Raw genomic sequence first — 16,270 nt, 5'->3', positions numbered from 1 at the left:
GGCTCAGTCAGAGTCTTTCATGTCGGACAGCGTGAGCCACAAGTGTCTCTCGGTGATGGTGAGAGATGCCATGCTTCTTCCAATGGCCTGTGCAGTGGACTTGGTGGCTCATAGAGCTAAGTCCGTGGCGCTTCTAAGATCCGTAAAGCTCTGAGGATCCGGGCCCGCCTCATCCATAGAGCGGAGAAGGTTGGCTTGATAAACTTGAAGCACGGCCATGGAATGAAGTGCTGAAGCGGCCTGACCGGCGGCGGCATAAGCGCGACCGATGAGGGCCGAAGTAGTCTGGCAGGCTTTGGAAGGCAAAGCGGGTTTGGACTGCCATCCTGTGGATGGCGGGCAGAGGTGCGTGGCTACCGCTTCCTCGACGGGAGGAATGGACTGGTAGCCCTTGTCTTTCACGTCGTCGACAGTCGAGAGCGTCGAAGAGACAGATGCACGCAGCCTCGCTGAAAATGGCGCCTTCCAACACTTAGACAGCTCCTCGTGCAGCTCGGGCAGGAAAGGAGCGGGTCTCGAGTGAGGCGTTGGGCGGCGTCCGTGCAGGAAAAAGCCGTCAAGCCTGTTGGGCGCGGGCTCTTCGGGCATCGACCAATCGAGGCCGAGGTCCTCCACGGCCTTGGTAAGGAGGCGGAGAAGCTCAGAGTTGACGCTGGCCCGTACTCCACTGGACTCTTGCAGCGACAGGGCGGGGTCCAAAATGGAGCCCGACCACTCTTCGCTCCCCGAGGCAAGAAGAGAGCAGCTGTCCTCTTCTGGGTTGTCTCCCTCGAGCTCGTCGGGTGCGGTGGGCATGGTGGCGGGGGCCGGGCGCTGGCCATCCGTGAGCGCGGTGGGAGATTCAGTCAGCGAAGCACACGGGGATACTACCGGCGTGTCTTCGCGAGGAAATTCACCTTCCGGGGGTCTCTGAGAGCGGCGCTTCTTACGGCGCGGTCCAGACGGGAGAAGCGGAAGAGAGGTGTCCACATCAAACACGGCCAGTCGAGCCCGCAGGGTCGACATGGTCATTGTGTCGCATTCCGGGCAGCCGCCCTGGGAAAGCACGTGTGCGGCGTGGTTTCTGCTCAGGCAGGAAGCGCACAGGATGTGGCAGTCCCCGTCGCTGAGCTGGGCTCTACACAAGCCGCATTTCGAGGAACGAGGCATTTGAATCAACAACTCGGCTCTTTTAGCGGATAATACGTGTGTGTCGCGGCGGCGAACACACATGGAAGCAAGGAAAGGATATAGGCGCTGGATGGCGCAGCAGGAGCGGTGGCTGAAGGCGGCGAGAAGACGGCCGGCTTCCTCAGACACTTAATCTGCGATGCAGACGCTCGTCCCGCTGCAGTGCCTCTTCGACGGCGCAGGCTTCTTCTGCGGAGATCCAGTGATGTGCATAAAAATTATGAACAGAACCGGCGACAAAGGGTAGCCCTGCCGGAGTCCAACATGCACCGGAAACAAGTCTGACTTACTGCCGGCAATGCGAACCAAGCTCCTGCTTCGGTCATACAGGGACCGGACAGCCCTTAGCAAAGGACCCCGGACCCCGTACTCCCGGAGCACCCTCCACAGGCCGCCGCGAGGGACACAGTCGAATGCCTTCTCCAAATCCACAAAGCACATGTGGATTGGTTGGGCAAACTCCCATGAACCCTCCAGCACCCTGTAGAGGGTATAGAGCTGGTCCAGTGTTCCACGGCCTGGACGAAAACCACACTGTTCCTCCTGAATCTGAGATTCTACTATCGGCCGTATTCTCCTCTCCAGTACCCTGGCATAGACTTTCCCAGGGAGGCTGAGAAGTGTGATCCCCCTGTAGTTGGAACACACCCTCTGGTCCCCCTTCTTAAAAAGAGGGACCACCACCCCGGTCTGCCATCCCAGAGGCACTGTCCCCGACCGCCACGCGATGCTGCAGAGGCGTGTCAGCCAAGACAGCCCCACAACATCCACAGACTTGAGGTACTCAGGGCGGATCTCATCCACCCCCGGTGCCTTGCCACCGAGGAGTTTCTTGACTTCCTCTGTGACTTCAGCTTGGGTGATGGACGAGTCCACCTCTGAGCCCTCAGCCTCTGCTTCCTCAATGGAAGACGTGACGGCGGGATTGAGGAGATCCTCGAAGTATTCGTTCCACCGTCCAACGACATCCCCAGTTGAGGTCAACAGCTCCCCACCTCTACTGTAGACAGCGTTGGTAGGGCACTGCTTCCCTCTCCTGAGGCGCCGGACGGTTTGCCAGAATCTCTTCGAGGCCAGCCGATAGTCCTTCTCCATGGCCTCACCGAACTCCTCCCAGGCCCGAGTTTTTGCCTCCAAAACCACCCGGGCTGCAGTTCGCTTGGCCTGCCGGTACCCGTCAGCTGCCTCAGGAATCCCACAAGCCAACCAGGCCCGATAGGACTCCTTCTTCAGCTTGACGGCATCCCTTACTTCCGGTGTCCACCACCGGGTTCGGGGATTGCCGCCTCGACAGGCACCGGAGACCTTACGGCCACAGCTCAGAGCGGCCGCTTTGACAATGGAGGTGGAGAACATGGTCCACTCGGACTCAATATCTCCAGCCTCCCTCGGGATCCGGTCGAAGCTCCGCCGGAGGTGGGAGTTGAAGATCTCTCTGACAGGAGACTCTGCCAAACGTTCCCAGCAGACCCTCACAGTACGTTTGGGTCTGCCGAGTCTGTCCAGCTTCCTCCCCCGCCATCGGATCCAACTCACCACCAGGTGGTGATCAGTTGACAGCTCTGCCCCTCTCTTTACCCTAGTGTCCAAGACATACGGCCGCAGGTCAGATGAAACAACCACAAAGTCGATCATTGACCTACGGCCTAGGGTGTCCTGGTGCCACGTGCACTGATGGACACCCTTATGCTTGAACATGGTGATCGTTATGGACAAGCCGTAACTAGCACAGAAGTCCAATAACAGAACACCACTCGGGTTCAGATCAGGGGGGCCGTTCCTCCAATCACGCCCCTCCAGGTGTCACTGTCGCTGCCCACGTGGGCATTGAAGTCCCCCAGTAGAACGACGGAGTCCCCAGTCGGAGCACTTTCCAGCACCCCTCCCAGAGACTCCAAGAAGGCCGGGTACTCTACACTGTCGTTTGGCCCGTAGGCACACACGACAGTGAGAGACCTATCCCCAACCCGTAGGCGCAGGGAAACGACCCTCTCGTTCACCGGGGTAAACTCCAACACATGGCGGCTGAGCTGGGGGGCTATAAGCAAACCCACACCAGCCCGCCGCCTCTCACCATGGGCAACTCCAGAGTGGTGAAGAGTCCATCCTCTCTCAAGGAGTGTGGTTCCAGAGCCCAAGCCGTGCGTAGAGGTGATCCCGACTATCTCTAGTCGGAACCTCTCAACCTCACGCACAATCTCAGGCTCCTTCCCTGCCAGCGAGGTGACGTTCCACGTCCCTAGAGCTAGTTTCCATGTCCAGGGATCGGGTCGTCGAGGCCTCTGCCTTCGACTGCCGCCCGATCCTCTCAGCACCAGCCCCTTACGGTCCCTCCTGCAGGTGGTGAGCCCACGGGAAGGCGGCCCCACGTCGCTCCTTCGGGCTGAGCCCGGCCGGACCCCGTGGGGAAAGGCCCGGCCACCAGGCGCTCGCATACGAGCCCCAACCCCGGGCCTGGCTCCAGGGTGGGGCCCCGGCTGTGCCATACCGGGCGACGTCACGGTCCTCGATTTAATGTCACTCATAAGGGTTTTTTGAACCACTCTTAGTCTGACCCGTCGCCTAGGACCTGTTTGCCTTGGGAGACCCTACCAGGGGCATATAGCCCCGGACAATATAGCTCCTAGGGTCATTCGGGTACTCAAACCCCTCCACCACGTTAAGGTGGCAGTTCAAGGAGGGGGTACTTATTTATTAGACACTAATATATTTTTTAATTGTAACTAGTAACATTTCTTATCTTACTAGTCACAACTTTTTTTACTCGTCTTATGTTATGACTAGTCAGAACGGCCCTGTAGAGTTCAATTAAAAATCTTACTAGTAAACTAAAAAATCTTACTAGTAACATTTGGAATAAATACTAGTATATAATAAATGGGTACTATCTATTGAATAAGTACTAGTAGCTATTTAATAAGTACTAGTATATATTTAATAGGAACTAGTATCTATTTAATAGGAACTAGTATATATTTAATAGGTACTTGTATCTATTTAATAGGTACTAGTATCTATTGAATAAGTACTAGTATCTATTGAATAAGTACTAGTAGCAAATGAATAAGTACTAGTATCTATTTAATAGGTACTAGTATCTATTGACTAAGTACTAGTATCTTGTAATAGGTACTAGTTTTAAAAAAATAAGTATTAGGACCTAATTAATAACTGCTAGTATAATAAATACATACTAGTCACAATTGGAATACATACTAGTCAGAACGGAATAGTTGATATCTGAATGACAGATCGCCATAGAAGTTAATGGCAACAATTTAAAATGTGTTACTAGTAACAAAAGAATAGTTACTAGTCACTATCAAAATAAGTACTAGTATATAATGAATAAGAACTAGTATCTATTTAATAGGTACTAGTATCTAATAAGTACTAGTACCAATTTAATAGGCACTAGAATCTAATTAAGTACTAGTGTATATTTAGTAGGTACTACTATCTAATGAATGAGTATCAGTCTCTAAAAAAATAAGAACTAGTATATAATGAATAACTACTAGAATTTTTTAAAAAGGTACTAGTATCTAAAGAATTCCTTAAAGAATAAGCACTAGTACTTAATGGAATAGATTCTAGTATCTAAAAAATAAGTATGAAAATAAATACTAGTAGGTTTTAAAGGGGTGGTTCAGGATTTTGGACATCGGACCTCATTTCCAAGTTAGCCTGGGTGTTATTTATCAGTGGAGACAGTTTTCAAAAATTTTCACCCAGTCCTCCCAGTTGCATAGTTCGCCGGTGCTAGGCTAGCGCGAGTCAATGGTAACTGCTAGCCTCCCATTAAAACAGTTTTACCCACTCCACAGTACACCAAAAGCAAATAAATTATAATGCCAGACTATCGATGTAAATGTCTGTTGAGAGAATAATGTTAGAAATCAAACTACCCTTTCATCGCATTGCAATAGTTATACTTTGTTCCCTGTATTTATTAGCACAGTCTACAGCAGCGGCGGAGTGATATTAAGTTACCTAGGCAACCGAGACTACTACTAGCTAGCTAGACGTCCCGACTGTAGTCCGCTTCTGTTCTGTGTTTACTTTTCGGCGCAGTACTAACCGGAGCAAAGTAAAATTCCGCCACTGCTGAGAAACTAGTTCCTGTAAATGTAATGCGATCATTGAGATGCAAGAGTAGTTTGATTTCTTACATTATTCTCTCAACAGACATTTACATCGATAGTCTGGCGTTATAATTTATTTGCTTTTGGTGTACTGTGGAGTGGGTAAAACTGTTTTAATGGCAGGCTAGCAGTTACCGTTGACTCGCGCTAGCCTAGCACCGGCGAACTATGCAACTGGGAGGACTGGGTGAAAATTTTTGAAAACTGTCTCCACTGATAAATAACACCCAGGCTAACTTGGAAATGAGGTCCGATGTCCAAAATCCTTAACCACCCCTTTAAGGATTAAATGTTAAAATAGGCTTGCCATATAGCTTGTCTATTAGTAGAGAGAGGGTGCCAGGTAGAATTGATTCACACACAATCACTCTCTTACTAATGCATTCTTATAAATGTAATCTTTGCTACTTTATCTGTATCTGATTTTGAACGAGCAGAAATCTGTGAGAAACATAACGACCCAAAAACAAAAGAACTCCTAAAAATAAGCTGTTACGCAGGAGAAATAGCCTTGTGGGCAACACTGTGTCATATGCCATAGCTGTGCACAAGGTAACCCGCGTTCAAGTCTCAGCTTGAGATTCAGGCTTATATGATCATTAATGACATCATCAGCAACTAGTCGAGGTTGACTAGATTTTAATCACATAAATGTCAACTTAAAAAATCTTAAGTCATTCCCCTTGATGACGACCCCCCCCCCCCACACACACACTCTCTACACACAGAAACTATTTCCATACCGCAGCAAACCTAGCCTAATATACTGTATGTAAAAAGTTCTTAAGCAATTATTGAAGTAAACCAGTAATCAATCAGTGATAAAATATTAAGCTAATAACAAAGAAAATGACGACAAGCAATAGAACAAATAAACACAATAGAACAAATAAGACACCAATTAAATTGTGCTTTAGGTTTTTCAGTTGGATCTAACCTAGTATTAAAGTGAAATATAGTTGTATTAGGCTGCTGTCTCTTCAAGATCTAAAGCACAGATCTAAATTACACATCAGTTTTTTATATAATAATGGTAATTAAGTCAGTTCATGATCATCAGATTAACTGTCATGAAATCATGGATCTTGTACTTTGGTGGAGAGATTGTGTTCCCTTTTGAAAGGGAACTTGTGCTGCGTCCCCTAGAGGGTGCTATGGGGTATGCCTCCAGTGTGACCGGTGTCTGAAGCATGAGTCTAAAAACGACAATTTTACTTGACATTGGCAGCCTATGACGTCACCACTGGTGCAACCGTGCAAAAGAGTGTGTGTCTAAACACAAACACTTGTCTAAATGGGCAAACTATGGCCATCACTAGCACTATGAATTTTAGGAAGTGTGTTTATCCGTGTTAGCATTTCCTGACACCTGATGACTCGCATGATATGTGCGTTATGTGCCTGGACAAGGAGCATGCACGCTCCGTTCTTGAGGGGGCTGTTTGCGTGCATTGCGAGCACTTTTCCATTAGGAAGCTTCGCTCTCATTTGTCCCTTTTCTTGAGGGAATCGGGACAGCCATCTGTACCTTGTGATTCAGGACCTGCTACAGCTGAGGCGAGTAGGAGACTGAAATCGTGGGGAATTCACAGACTATTTTGAGAAAGGTGTGAATATCTCTCATTCGTTGGCGGCTGGCGAACGCGAGCACAGTCCGCCTGACCCATATATGACGAGCTGTTGGGCATCATTTTGTCTCGAGCCACAGAAAGATTAGATCTGCTGTGGAAGCATGAGAAGCGCATGTTCCCTCCCTGCCACCTTGATGAACGCTTCCTGTCGGGACATAACCGCCCAGCTCATACAGGTCATCCCTTTCTTTCAGATCTTCGTACTGAGGTGCGGAGAACTTGAGGAAAGGCATATTTTTCTCACATCCATCATTCACAGGCAATCTATGCTGATGTGGAGGGGATGCAGGAATATGGTTATGCGTTGATGCCTCTGATTGAAAAGACGCTGGCCAGCTATCTCTCGGTAGGTGAGGCATCTGCATTAAAGACGCAGTCTCTGCCAACTAAGCCGCTGCGTGTTACATCATGTCTTAATGCAGAGCATATCAGGCTGACCTGCTAAAGGACCTGGACAAGGGCCAGGGGCTCCCCCTTGAGGCGGTGGAGGAGCTGCGCCGTACCATACATTTGGCTCTTTGTGCCACCAAACAGACTGCTGCTGCGATCGGTCGATCCATGGCAGCCATGGTGGCTATGGAGAGACATCTCTGGGTAAACCTGGCCTACATCGGGGAGAAGGAAAGAAACTTTATCCTCGATGCGCTGGTTTCACCTTTCGAGCTTTTTGGCACATCTGTCGAGACGGTGGTCAGGAAGTTTTAGGAAGAGAAGGTGCACTCCGCAGCTTTTAAGACCCATATACTGCTCCAGTCCAGGTCTACGCCTCACGCCACGAAAGGGGCTGGCCCGTCCCAGTCTGAGGACGAGATGAGACCAGAAGGCGAGCGCCAGAGGGAGAAGAAAAGATCTCTGGCAAGTGATCCAGAGTTATCGCTCTGAGTGTTCCAGGGTCCCAGAAGCTAAATAACATCTGCCTCCTTCCCCACCCGCCCCCCTTTTCAAGCTCTGACACGCTTTTACATCTGGCCCTGGACCTGTGATGTATTTGGCAATATGTTTTTATTCCAACATCTGCCTTACTGATGGTTCACCATTTGAGGCTGGTTGTAAACGTGCTGTCTGACATCAGACAGTTCACTAAGTAGTAGGGTCTCATTGAGCCGCCTTAGTAGGGATGCACCGATATGAAGATTTTGGCCGAGACCGATAACCGATAATTCTTTACATTTGAAAACCGATAAATTGGCAGATAAATCTAAATTTAAATTTTGATCTACTTTGATAGCCTGAATAACAAAACAAAAGGCTTACCATTAAAAGCCATGGTCCAAACACTTCAACATAAATCAAATATACAATACAGTAGCCTAGTTTGAATCAGTGTAAGATTCCTTAACTTTTAAAATTTAAGTTTACACTCCTACGGCCTTTCTTTATTAATAAACTTTCTTTATTAAAAAATGCATTTAATGCACTGCAAACTAACATGAACACAAGTATTTTATTAACTAACATTAACAAAGGCTATTGCTCTCTGTTAGTTCATGTTAGTTAATGCATTAACAAATGAGACCTTGTTGTAAAGTGTTACCAAAAAATCTATTGCCTCACAAAGAATTTAAATAAAATACCTAAATAATGCAAACAAGTCATTGGATAACATTGGGCTGCATATAAAGAAACAAAATGCATGTGCCATGGATAAATAAAATGATATTGTTGATGTAAATGATACGAAAAACAAAAAAGTGCTAGTTATTAATAACGCATCAATGTTTTTGAGAAAAATTAAACCTTTTTAATATTACAGTATTAGTAAACATCTTTAATATTAGGCCTACTGTTCAAATTAGATCATTGCTTTTTGAGCTGCGCGCGCTGAAGCTGTAGGCTCTCACTGAGCCTTCTTAGTTACTGCTTTCTATAAAGCGTGTTATGCCCTCTCACTATGAGTAGCATTTTTGCTCAGGTTTTTGCTTCCTCAGAGCTCATGCTCTAATAGTGCTGTCAGGTAGTTAGGCTCTCCGTGAGCCTCCCTGACTTTACTTTATGGAAGTATTTTTTGGGTATCCGCTTCCTAGAGCTCCGCTCCGATAGCGTCATCAAGTAGTTGACTTCATAAGCCTCCTTGGTAAGCTGCTCTGGGTGTAGGACGTTGCTAGGCCTCCTCACTTTAAAGAGTTGTCATGTTGAGGCTTCCATCCGCAGAGCTCTACCACACAGTGGTGCTGAGTTGTCAGGCTTTTGAGCCTCCTTGGCCACTGCCCTTAGGATCACGGGCCTCCTCTCGCTATAGAGATTTATTTTAGCCTCTGCTCTTTGAGCTTCACCTGCATATGGTTTGAGTTGATTAGGCTCCATTGAGCCTCCTCTGGAAGATATTTTTGGACTCTGAGTCTCCTTAGCTGTTGCTTAGGTCTGGAGCATTGTTTGGCTTCTTTTCGTTATGAGAATCTTCCTTTTTAGTAGGCAGTGTTGTCAAGTTGTTAGGCTCCCTTTGAGCCTCCTTGGCTTCTGCTTTTATACTGCTCCTCAGAGCTCCCCCTGGGGCAGCATTGAGTTGTTAGGCACACTACGTGCTTCCTTGATAGGGGTTTGACGGGGTAACAATGCTGAGTTGTTAGGCAGGTTGTTGAGCCTCCCCAGCTGCTTTTTTGTTAAGCGTTGCTAGACCTTCTCTTTTCTAGGAGAATTGTGCATTTAGGCCTTTCCCTGGAGCTCCGCCCTTTTATGCAATTCCAAGTTGTAGGCTCTCTCTGAGCCTCCTTGGAGCTGTCCTGAGTATAGAATGTAGTTAGGCCTTCTCTCGTCTTAGAGAGTCAGCGTATTGAGGTTCTCGGAGCCAGAACTGGGCAGTAACACAGAGTTGTGGGCTCCTTTCCTGAGCCTCTTTTGGTGAACCTGGGTTCAGAGTTTTATTCATTGTTTGGTCACTTCCCTGAGCTCTATCAGACAAATATGAGTTTCAAGTTGCTAGGCCTTCTTTAGGCCTCCCTGGAAGACATTGGATGTAGCTAGGCCTCTTACTCTTTCACTCACTCACTCACTCACTCACTCACTCACTCACTCACTCACTCACTCACTCACTCACTCACTCACTCACTCACTCACTCACTCACTCACTCACTCACTCACTCACTCACTCACTCACTCACTCACTCACTCACTCACTCACTCACTCACTCACTCACTCACTCACTCACTCACTCACCTTTTATACTTGCGGTAACACCAGTGGCTGAAGGACTGGGACGAGTATAAAAATAATAAACTGTACGAAATAAACCCCAGTATAGAAAGAAGTGTCTTCCAAAACTTAAAATCAAGACATGACCAAGTCGTCTTCACACTTCGACTCGTCAAGACTTACACATGGGATTTTATTGATAGGCGAAGTTCCTTCTTTATTTCTCTTGTCAAGTTCCTTTGACTGTTAAACATAATATGGTGGACTGCAATTTTTATGACACTTGCTAGAAAATGCTTTGTTTACATGGAATATTTTAAATGTATCACTTGAATATGCTTTAGATTTTCTATCTTATGTCAAGTTGAAATGTTTTATATAGTAATTAAAATGAAGGATTGTGATATTGGCCTTGTGTTTGCCATGTAAATAGCCTTGATGCTAACATGGCGTTAAAAATGTAACAACCAAACAAACAAACACCAGTGGTGACGTCATAGGCTGCCACCAGCCAATGTCAAGTTCATTGTCATGTTTAGACTCATGCTTCAGATACCGGTGACGCTGGAGGCATTCCCCATAACCCCTCTAGGGGATGCAGCGTCTTGTTACTCTTCTCAGGGAACCATGGTAACATGCGTAACCTAAGACGTTTGCCAAATATGTTCTGTTGGATAAAAAAACAAAAAAAAAAAAACCTGTTACCAATATAAAATTAGATTTAGAGTAATTTTATACTCCCAGTTCACCTAACACACTGCATGTTACAGGATGTGAGATAGGTTATAATTGTCACAGTGGGAACTTGCTATTTATAGATAATGAATTTGAAAAGATTATCTATCTTTGTAAGATAAAGTTCAATCTCAAGTCGCCTTCCACATCTTATCTTTATTAGGGCTGGGCAAAAAAAAAAGTTTCGTTTAATTTTTTTTTTAAAATGTGGTCGATTCGATAACAATTCTCAAAAGCCACAAATATTTTTTTCATGTACATTCAATAATATCTGATTGACGTTAATCTTATTACTAGTCTTTCCCACTAGATGTCATCCTCTTATTTACCTTGCGCGACAGCAGGGACCCTGTAATTCATTCAGTGCTTAACATGCCGGATGCGTGTGCTCCTTTCAGCATGAAAGACGTTCTGGACAGTTGAAGGAACTGTCACTGTTGCGATCAGGCCAGTGCTGCATGGTCACAAAAGTTTATCATTTGCACGCATTTTCAAGCCTAGCCAATTTAAGCATTCAAGCGAAAGAGAACGCTTGCGCTTGCGCACACAACCGCAGTGCACACATCTGCGCATCTCAGACAGCATGCAAATAATACAGTGAATTCTCTTTCACATCTCCCTGCCCCTAAACGGACAAATTCACACAGATTTATCTCAAAATGTCAGTCTTTGCGAGTATCCAAGTAAACGGTCAGTTATGGCTCAAGTAAAAAGTAGAGAAAGAATGCATGTGCATCATTATATTGGGTCCGTGCATTAGTTTTAAAGTGACAGCAGCCTGTTGCTGTCTGTTTTAGGGCCCTATTTTAACAATCTGAAACGCAAGTATCAAACGCAAAACTCAAGTAACTTTGTGGGTGGATCTCTGGTGCTGTTGCTATTATACAAGCGGGATAAATGACTCTTGCGCCCAACGCAAATCTAAAATGAGTTGGTCTGAAGTAGCTACATTACTCATAGGTGTGGTTTGGGCGTAACGTGAAGTAAACCAATCAGATCGACATCTCACATTCCCTTTAAAAGCAGGCGCGTTTGTTCCATGGCGGATTGCTATTACAACAGCGGATTTGCCAGGCGCACGCCAGGAGCGGTTCACAGCCGAGGAGACCAGCGTTCTCGTCAGGGCCGTAAAAGACAGGGTAAATGTGTAAGCTAGATTTATGCCTATTTTTTCACATCTTCATGGACACCACAATGATTTTCCTCGTGTGGAATATTTTTCCTTGTAATTATGTATGGTTTGCAAAAATGTCAACTGCTGTGTCTGTGTAGAGTAGAGAAGCAAAATGTATGCGCGTTGTGCACACGCTACATTGCGGCCAAGCATGCGCCCTTAAAATAGCATCTGAATAACGCGCCACTGACTTTAGACTAGGGTTTTCCTGGTCTGTGGCGGAATTGTTTTCTGGAATTGCAAAATAGCACCAGGGAACGTTTGCGCCGGAACACGCCTCTTTTCGCTGAACCGCCCCCGGGAGTGCAAGTTCATTCCCTAATTTACTGACACGCGTCTGTCGAGGGAAAAGTCTGCTGTGCGTCGGGTACAAAATAGGAATGATACATGCGTCGGTGTACAAAGTCAATTGCGCTGGGTGCAAGATAGGGCCCCATATGTTAGTCACACTACAAAAGAAAAAGAAATCACTCCCTGCTCATTGAATAGCGTTTTTGTAACTGTAATAACGATTAACCTTTATTTAATTTGTACTGTGAAGATTATATGCGATGTTATTTTACATTTGATTTATTCAGTTTCTGTACCTGAAAACTACTGTTAGAGCTACCTGAAAAACCTTAAAAGTACTGATTATTTAATTTGTATCTTTGTTCTTTTGTATTTATTTACTTGTGCAATTGCTTGTAGTTTAATTATTTTTTTTTATTAATAACTGTTTACTGTCTTTAATAATCTTTGAAATTTATATTAGTTAGTAGGTTTACCTGTGGTATCGAAATGGGAATAGAAAATTAAGTTTCGCTGGTATCTAAAGTTTTGGGTGTCATAACCTTATTTATTACAATACAAGGATACATGGGTCAAAAACAACAAAAACGATAACTATTTCATTCATTTATTATTATTAGTTTTGTGGTGGGGCCAGTGAAAATTTTATCATTGAATTAACTGAATCGAATCCATACCCAGACCTAATCGTTATACTGTATAAAGGCCTGGTTTCACAGACAGGGCTTAGATTTAAGCCAGGATTAGGCTTTAGTTCAATTAGGACATTTAAAGCGTAACTCTCGACCAAATTGCAACCTAGGCTATTTTTGTTATTTCTACCCGAGTCGTCAAACATTTGTGTAAAAGCATAATTAGAATGGAAACGCTAAGGAGGCTCGACACAACATGAAACTGTGCTTGAAGTATCACCAGGGGCTCTACTCATGAACTCGAGCATTGACAACATTGTTTGTGTACACAGTTTACTAAAAAGAAATGTTTTGTACGACTCACTTTATCAGTTGGTGTTTTCGGTGGCTGGAATTTTGTCAGTCAAAAGTAGTCGATCTCCGAATGCAACGTAATGATCTGAGCTTTCGCTTGTTTCCCTGAGCTTTTACTATCCTCATGTTACGTTGCATTCGGAGATTGACTACTTTGTGTACACAATGTTGTTAATGCTCGAGTTCATGTGTAGAGCCCCTGGTGATACTTCAAGCACAGTTTCATGTTGTGTCGAGCCTTCTTAGTGTTTTAAAAATAGTGATTTTGATGCTATCACTGTAGTGCCCCTAGCACTCCCATTCAAAAGGCATTTTGACCAAAAATGAAAATACAGTCAATCTTAAAAGTGGCGTTTCCATTCTAATTATGATTTTACACGAATGTTTGACTCGGGTAGATTAACAAAAATAGCCTAGGTTGCAATTTGGCGAGAGTTACCCTTTAATTCGTTTTTATAAACGTGCGTTAAAAAAAAATCATTTCTGGGGTGCATCTTGAGACAAAAAAACTATTTTAATATAAGCAGTGCAAGTTGCTTTCAGTTAAGACATCTCAGACATGCATGTTAGTCTGGGACTAAGCTTAAGCCTTGTCTGTAAAAAAATTATTTTTTATGTGTTTTGACAAATTTTTTAAAAAGGAAACATTATTAAGCACAGAACAATTCATAAAACCATAAAAGGAAAAAGTATTACACACCAAGAAATAATTTTTGTTTTTGTTTTGGCAAACCAAAATTGTATACGAGTGCGTAACAAAACATGAAACACGTGATAATGTGTTGAATTGATCATCCCTGACCTGACACTCTTGTCCTCAGTTCAACTTTTCAGTTGAAATCTACCATCGTCGACCCTTGTCTGAAATCTGAATGCATGTTAGTGTGGTTGTAATGTTCATTTATTACCCAAATAGCTTTTACAAAAAGGATAATATTGAGATTTTAATTTGAATAGATTTTGAAGATGACCTTGTGACATTTTAAACTTGCAAAACCATTGGTGAAGACAAAAAACACAGTAGTGCAATTATACTTTAGCCTTCACTTCTCTTGGTTTCCCAATTAAAACCAAATGTACTACTTGCCATAAAAAGTTGTAATGAGATCAATATTTATGTTTTCATTTGACAAAATCAGACTTGCAACTATTTTTATGTTTTTGTCATTTTGTATGTTTCCTTTTGGCTGAATTCTTTTGACGTTCTGGCTGATATCATTTATGATCACAGTGCACTAGAGGATACATTATTTTAGGCATACTTTTTCTCTGATTTTATAAAATAGTGGTTATACACTAAGTTTTTGATTAAGACATAAAACAGATCTTATCTTTTTTTCTTTTTTTTTGGACTCTGAGGTTTCCTGGAGCCGCCTGCACCCTCACTACTAGCATTTAGAATTTAATTAATTTCCTCAGAATTAGAACTGCTTTGCTGCCAGTGAAAATATAGTGCTTTTGTATTCATAGTTTGCAAACTGAGCAAAATTAATTATTTCAATGTGAGTAATGTGCTATGCAAATAAGAACTTATACTGTAGGCATTCTGTCATTGGGCAAAACTGTAATATACTGTAAATGTATATGTTTTTCTTCATTTTTGGCGTGATGAATAGGACTTGTGATTTAATTTCCTTAATTTGAACTCAACCCATTTATTTTCCTTTGTGCTCTCCCCATAACAGTTCAGATTTTTTTCTCTCCTCATTTTAAGATGCAATTGTTCATATTCTCGTGCATATTCTCATACTCAGTGTGCAAGCCAGTTCAAATAAGTCTCGATTGGATCCATTGCGTGTCTTGAGATATCAGCGATTTTGCTTTCTGTAAGGACCAAAGATGTAACTAGATAAGAGAATGAGCCGAGCTTCGGTTTTCTGCATCTATAATCTTTTAACCAAGTTCAGGAATGGTGTCTCTGACTTTGTACTTTTGACTTTTTTTCACAGGTGATCTGGAATCAGGTAAGAATGCTTTTCTTCCTCTCAATTATCATAATACATACTCATCCCTCATCCCCTGAGAGAGCACATGGCTGCTGAAAGCTTTTTGATATGCACATTCTCTCTTCATAGTCTCAGGGGCCTAGATGTGGTGTTCAGCATGTATCCATTCAAGATATGAGCAAGTTTCACAAGCAATTTTGATTTGAGGCAGTAAGAAACATGTGCCCACCATTAACATTTGGACTATCTTTTGCCTTTTCTTTTTAGCTGCAGCTGGTTTTTGTGGAAACGGGGACTGCTTGGTCGCTCACACGAATTGAATCATAATGTCCTGAGCGCGGGTTGGCTTTATCTGTCTATTACATCAGAACAGACAGCTAGAGTGGCCAGGAAGCTTTGAAGTGCTGTAAAAGCTTTTATAAATTTGAACGCTCTTACACACGTTACCATTTAGACAAAAAAAAAAAAATTGAGGTGATTGACACACATGTCGGGTTTTCACATCTGTGCTTTTCCACGCTGAAATAACCACATTTACCATTCCAGGCAAAATATTCCAGAGAAATTTGTCATGCTGTATTTCGGGAGCTTAGTCATATTCCTGCACACGGCTCCCATTTAATTAGAGAACTGTATCACACATCTGAACTCACCATATCCTACCCGCCAGGTGACTCAAGATGAAAGACGAACCACTTTGTAAAATAACATTTTCAACGATTTGACAGACATTTCCAAGGGATGCATTAGCCATTAGCCACAGTAGTTAAGCGCACACACTCCACTCTACACTGTCAGCGCAAGCTTTGTTATTGAACCCCGTAGTTCAGCACTCCGATCAGCCACACTTAAATTTGAGTATATCATTTAAAAAAATTATAATAGTAATTTACACAGTTCAGAAGTTTGACATCAGATAAACAAAAAAAGAAATTAATACTTTTGTTCAGCAAGCATGCATCAAAAGTGACAGAAAATACTTTCTTTAGTAGCAAATCAGCATATCATAATGATATGTGAAGAATCATGTGACACTGAAGACTGGAGTAATGATGCCGAAAA

At 43.9% G+C, this 16,270-nt stretch overlaps 1 protein-coding gene across 13 annotated transcripts in view; it reads left to right on the top strand.

Moving 5' to 3' along the window:
• nrxn2a (neurexin 2a) overlaps positions 1-16,270 on the top strand; it is a 387,404-nt gene that overhangs the window by 108,489 nt on the left and 262,645 nt on the right. For 10 of the 13 annotated variants that reach the window (XM_079898732.1, XM_079898724.1, XM_079898723.1 and 7 more), the window contains one exon: positions 15,212-15,226. The exons of the other annotated variants lie outside the window; for them this stretch is intronic. In XM_079898732.1, coding sequence (XP_079754858.1) covers positions 15,212-15,226 — 15 coding nt within the window. The remainder of the gene's footprint in view (positions 1-15,211; positions 15,227-16,270) is intronic. 13 annotated transcript variants of the gene reach the window in all.

The sequence above is a fragment of the Squalius cephalus genome (genome assembly GCF_949319135.1).
Source record: "Squalius cephalus genome assembly, chromosome: 17".
NCBI classification, from domain to species: domain Eukaryota; kingdom Metazoa; phylum Chordata; class Actinopteri; order Cypriniformes; family Leuciscidae; genus Squalius; species Squalius cephalus.
Note: the sequence above shows the minus strand (reverse complement) of the source record. Positions and strands in the feature narration are given on the sequence as shown.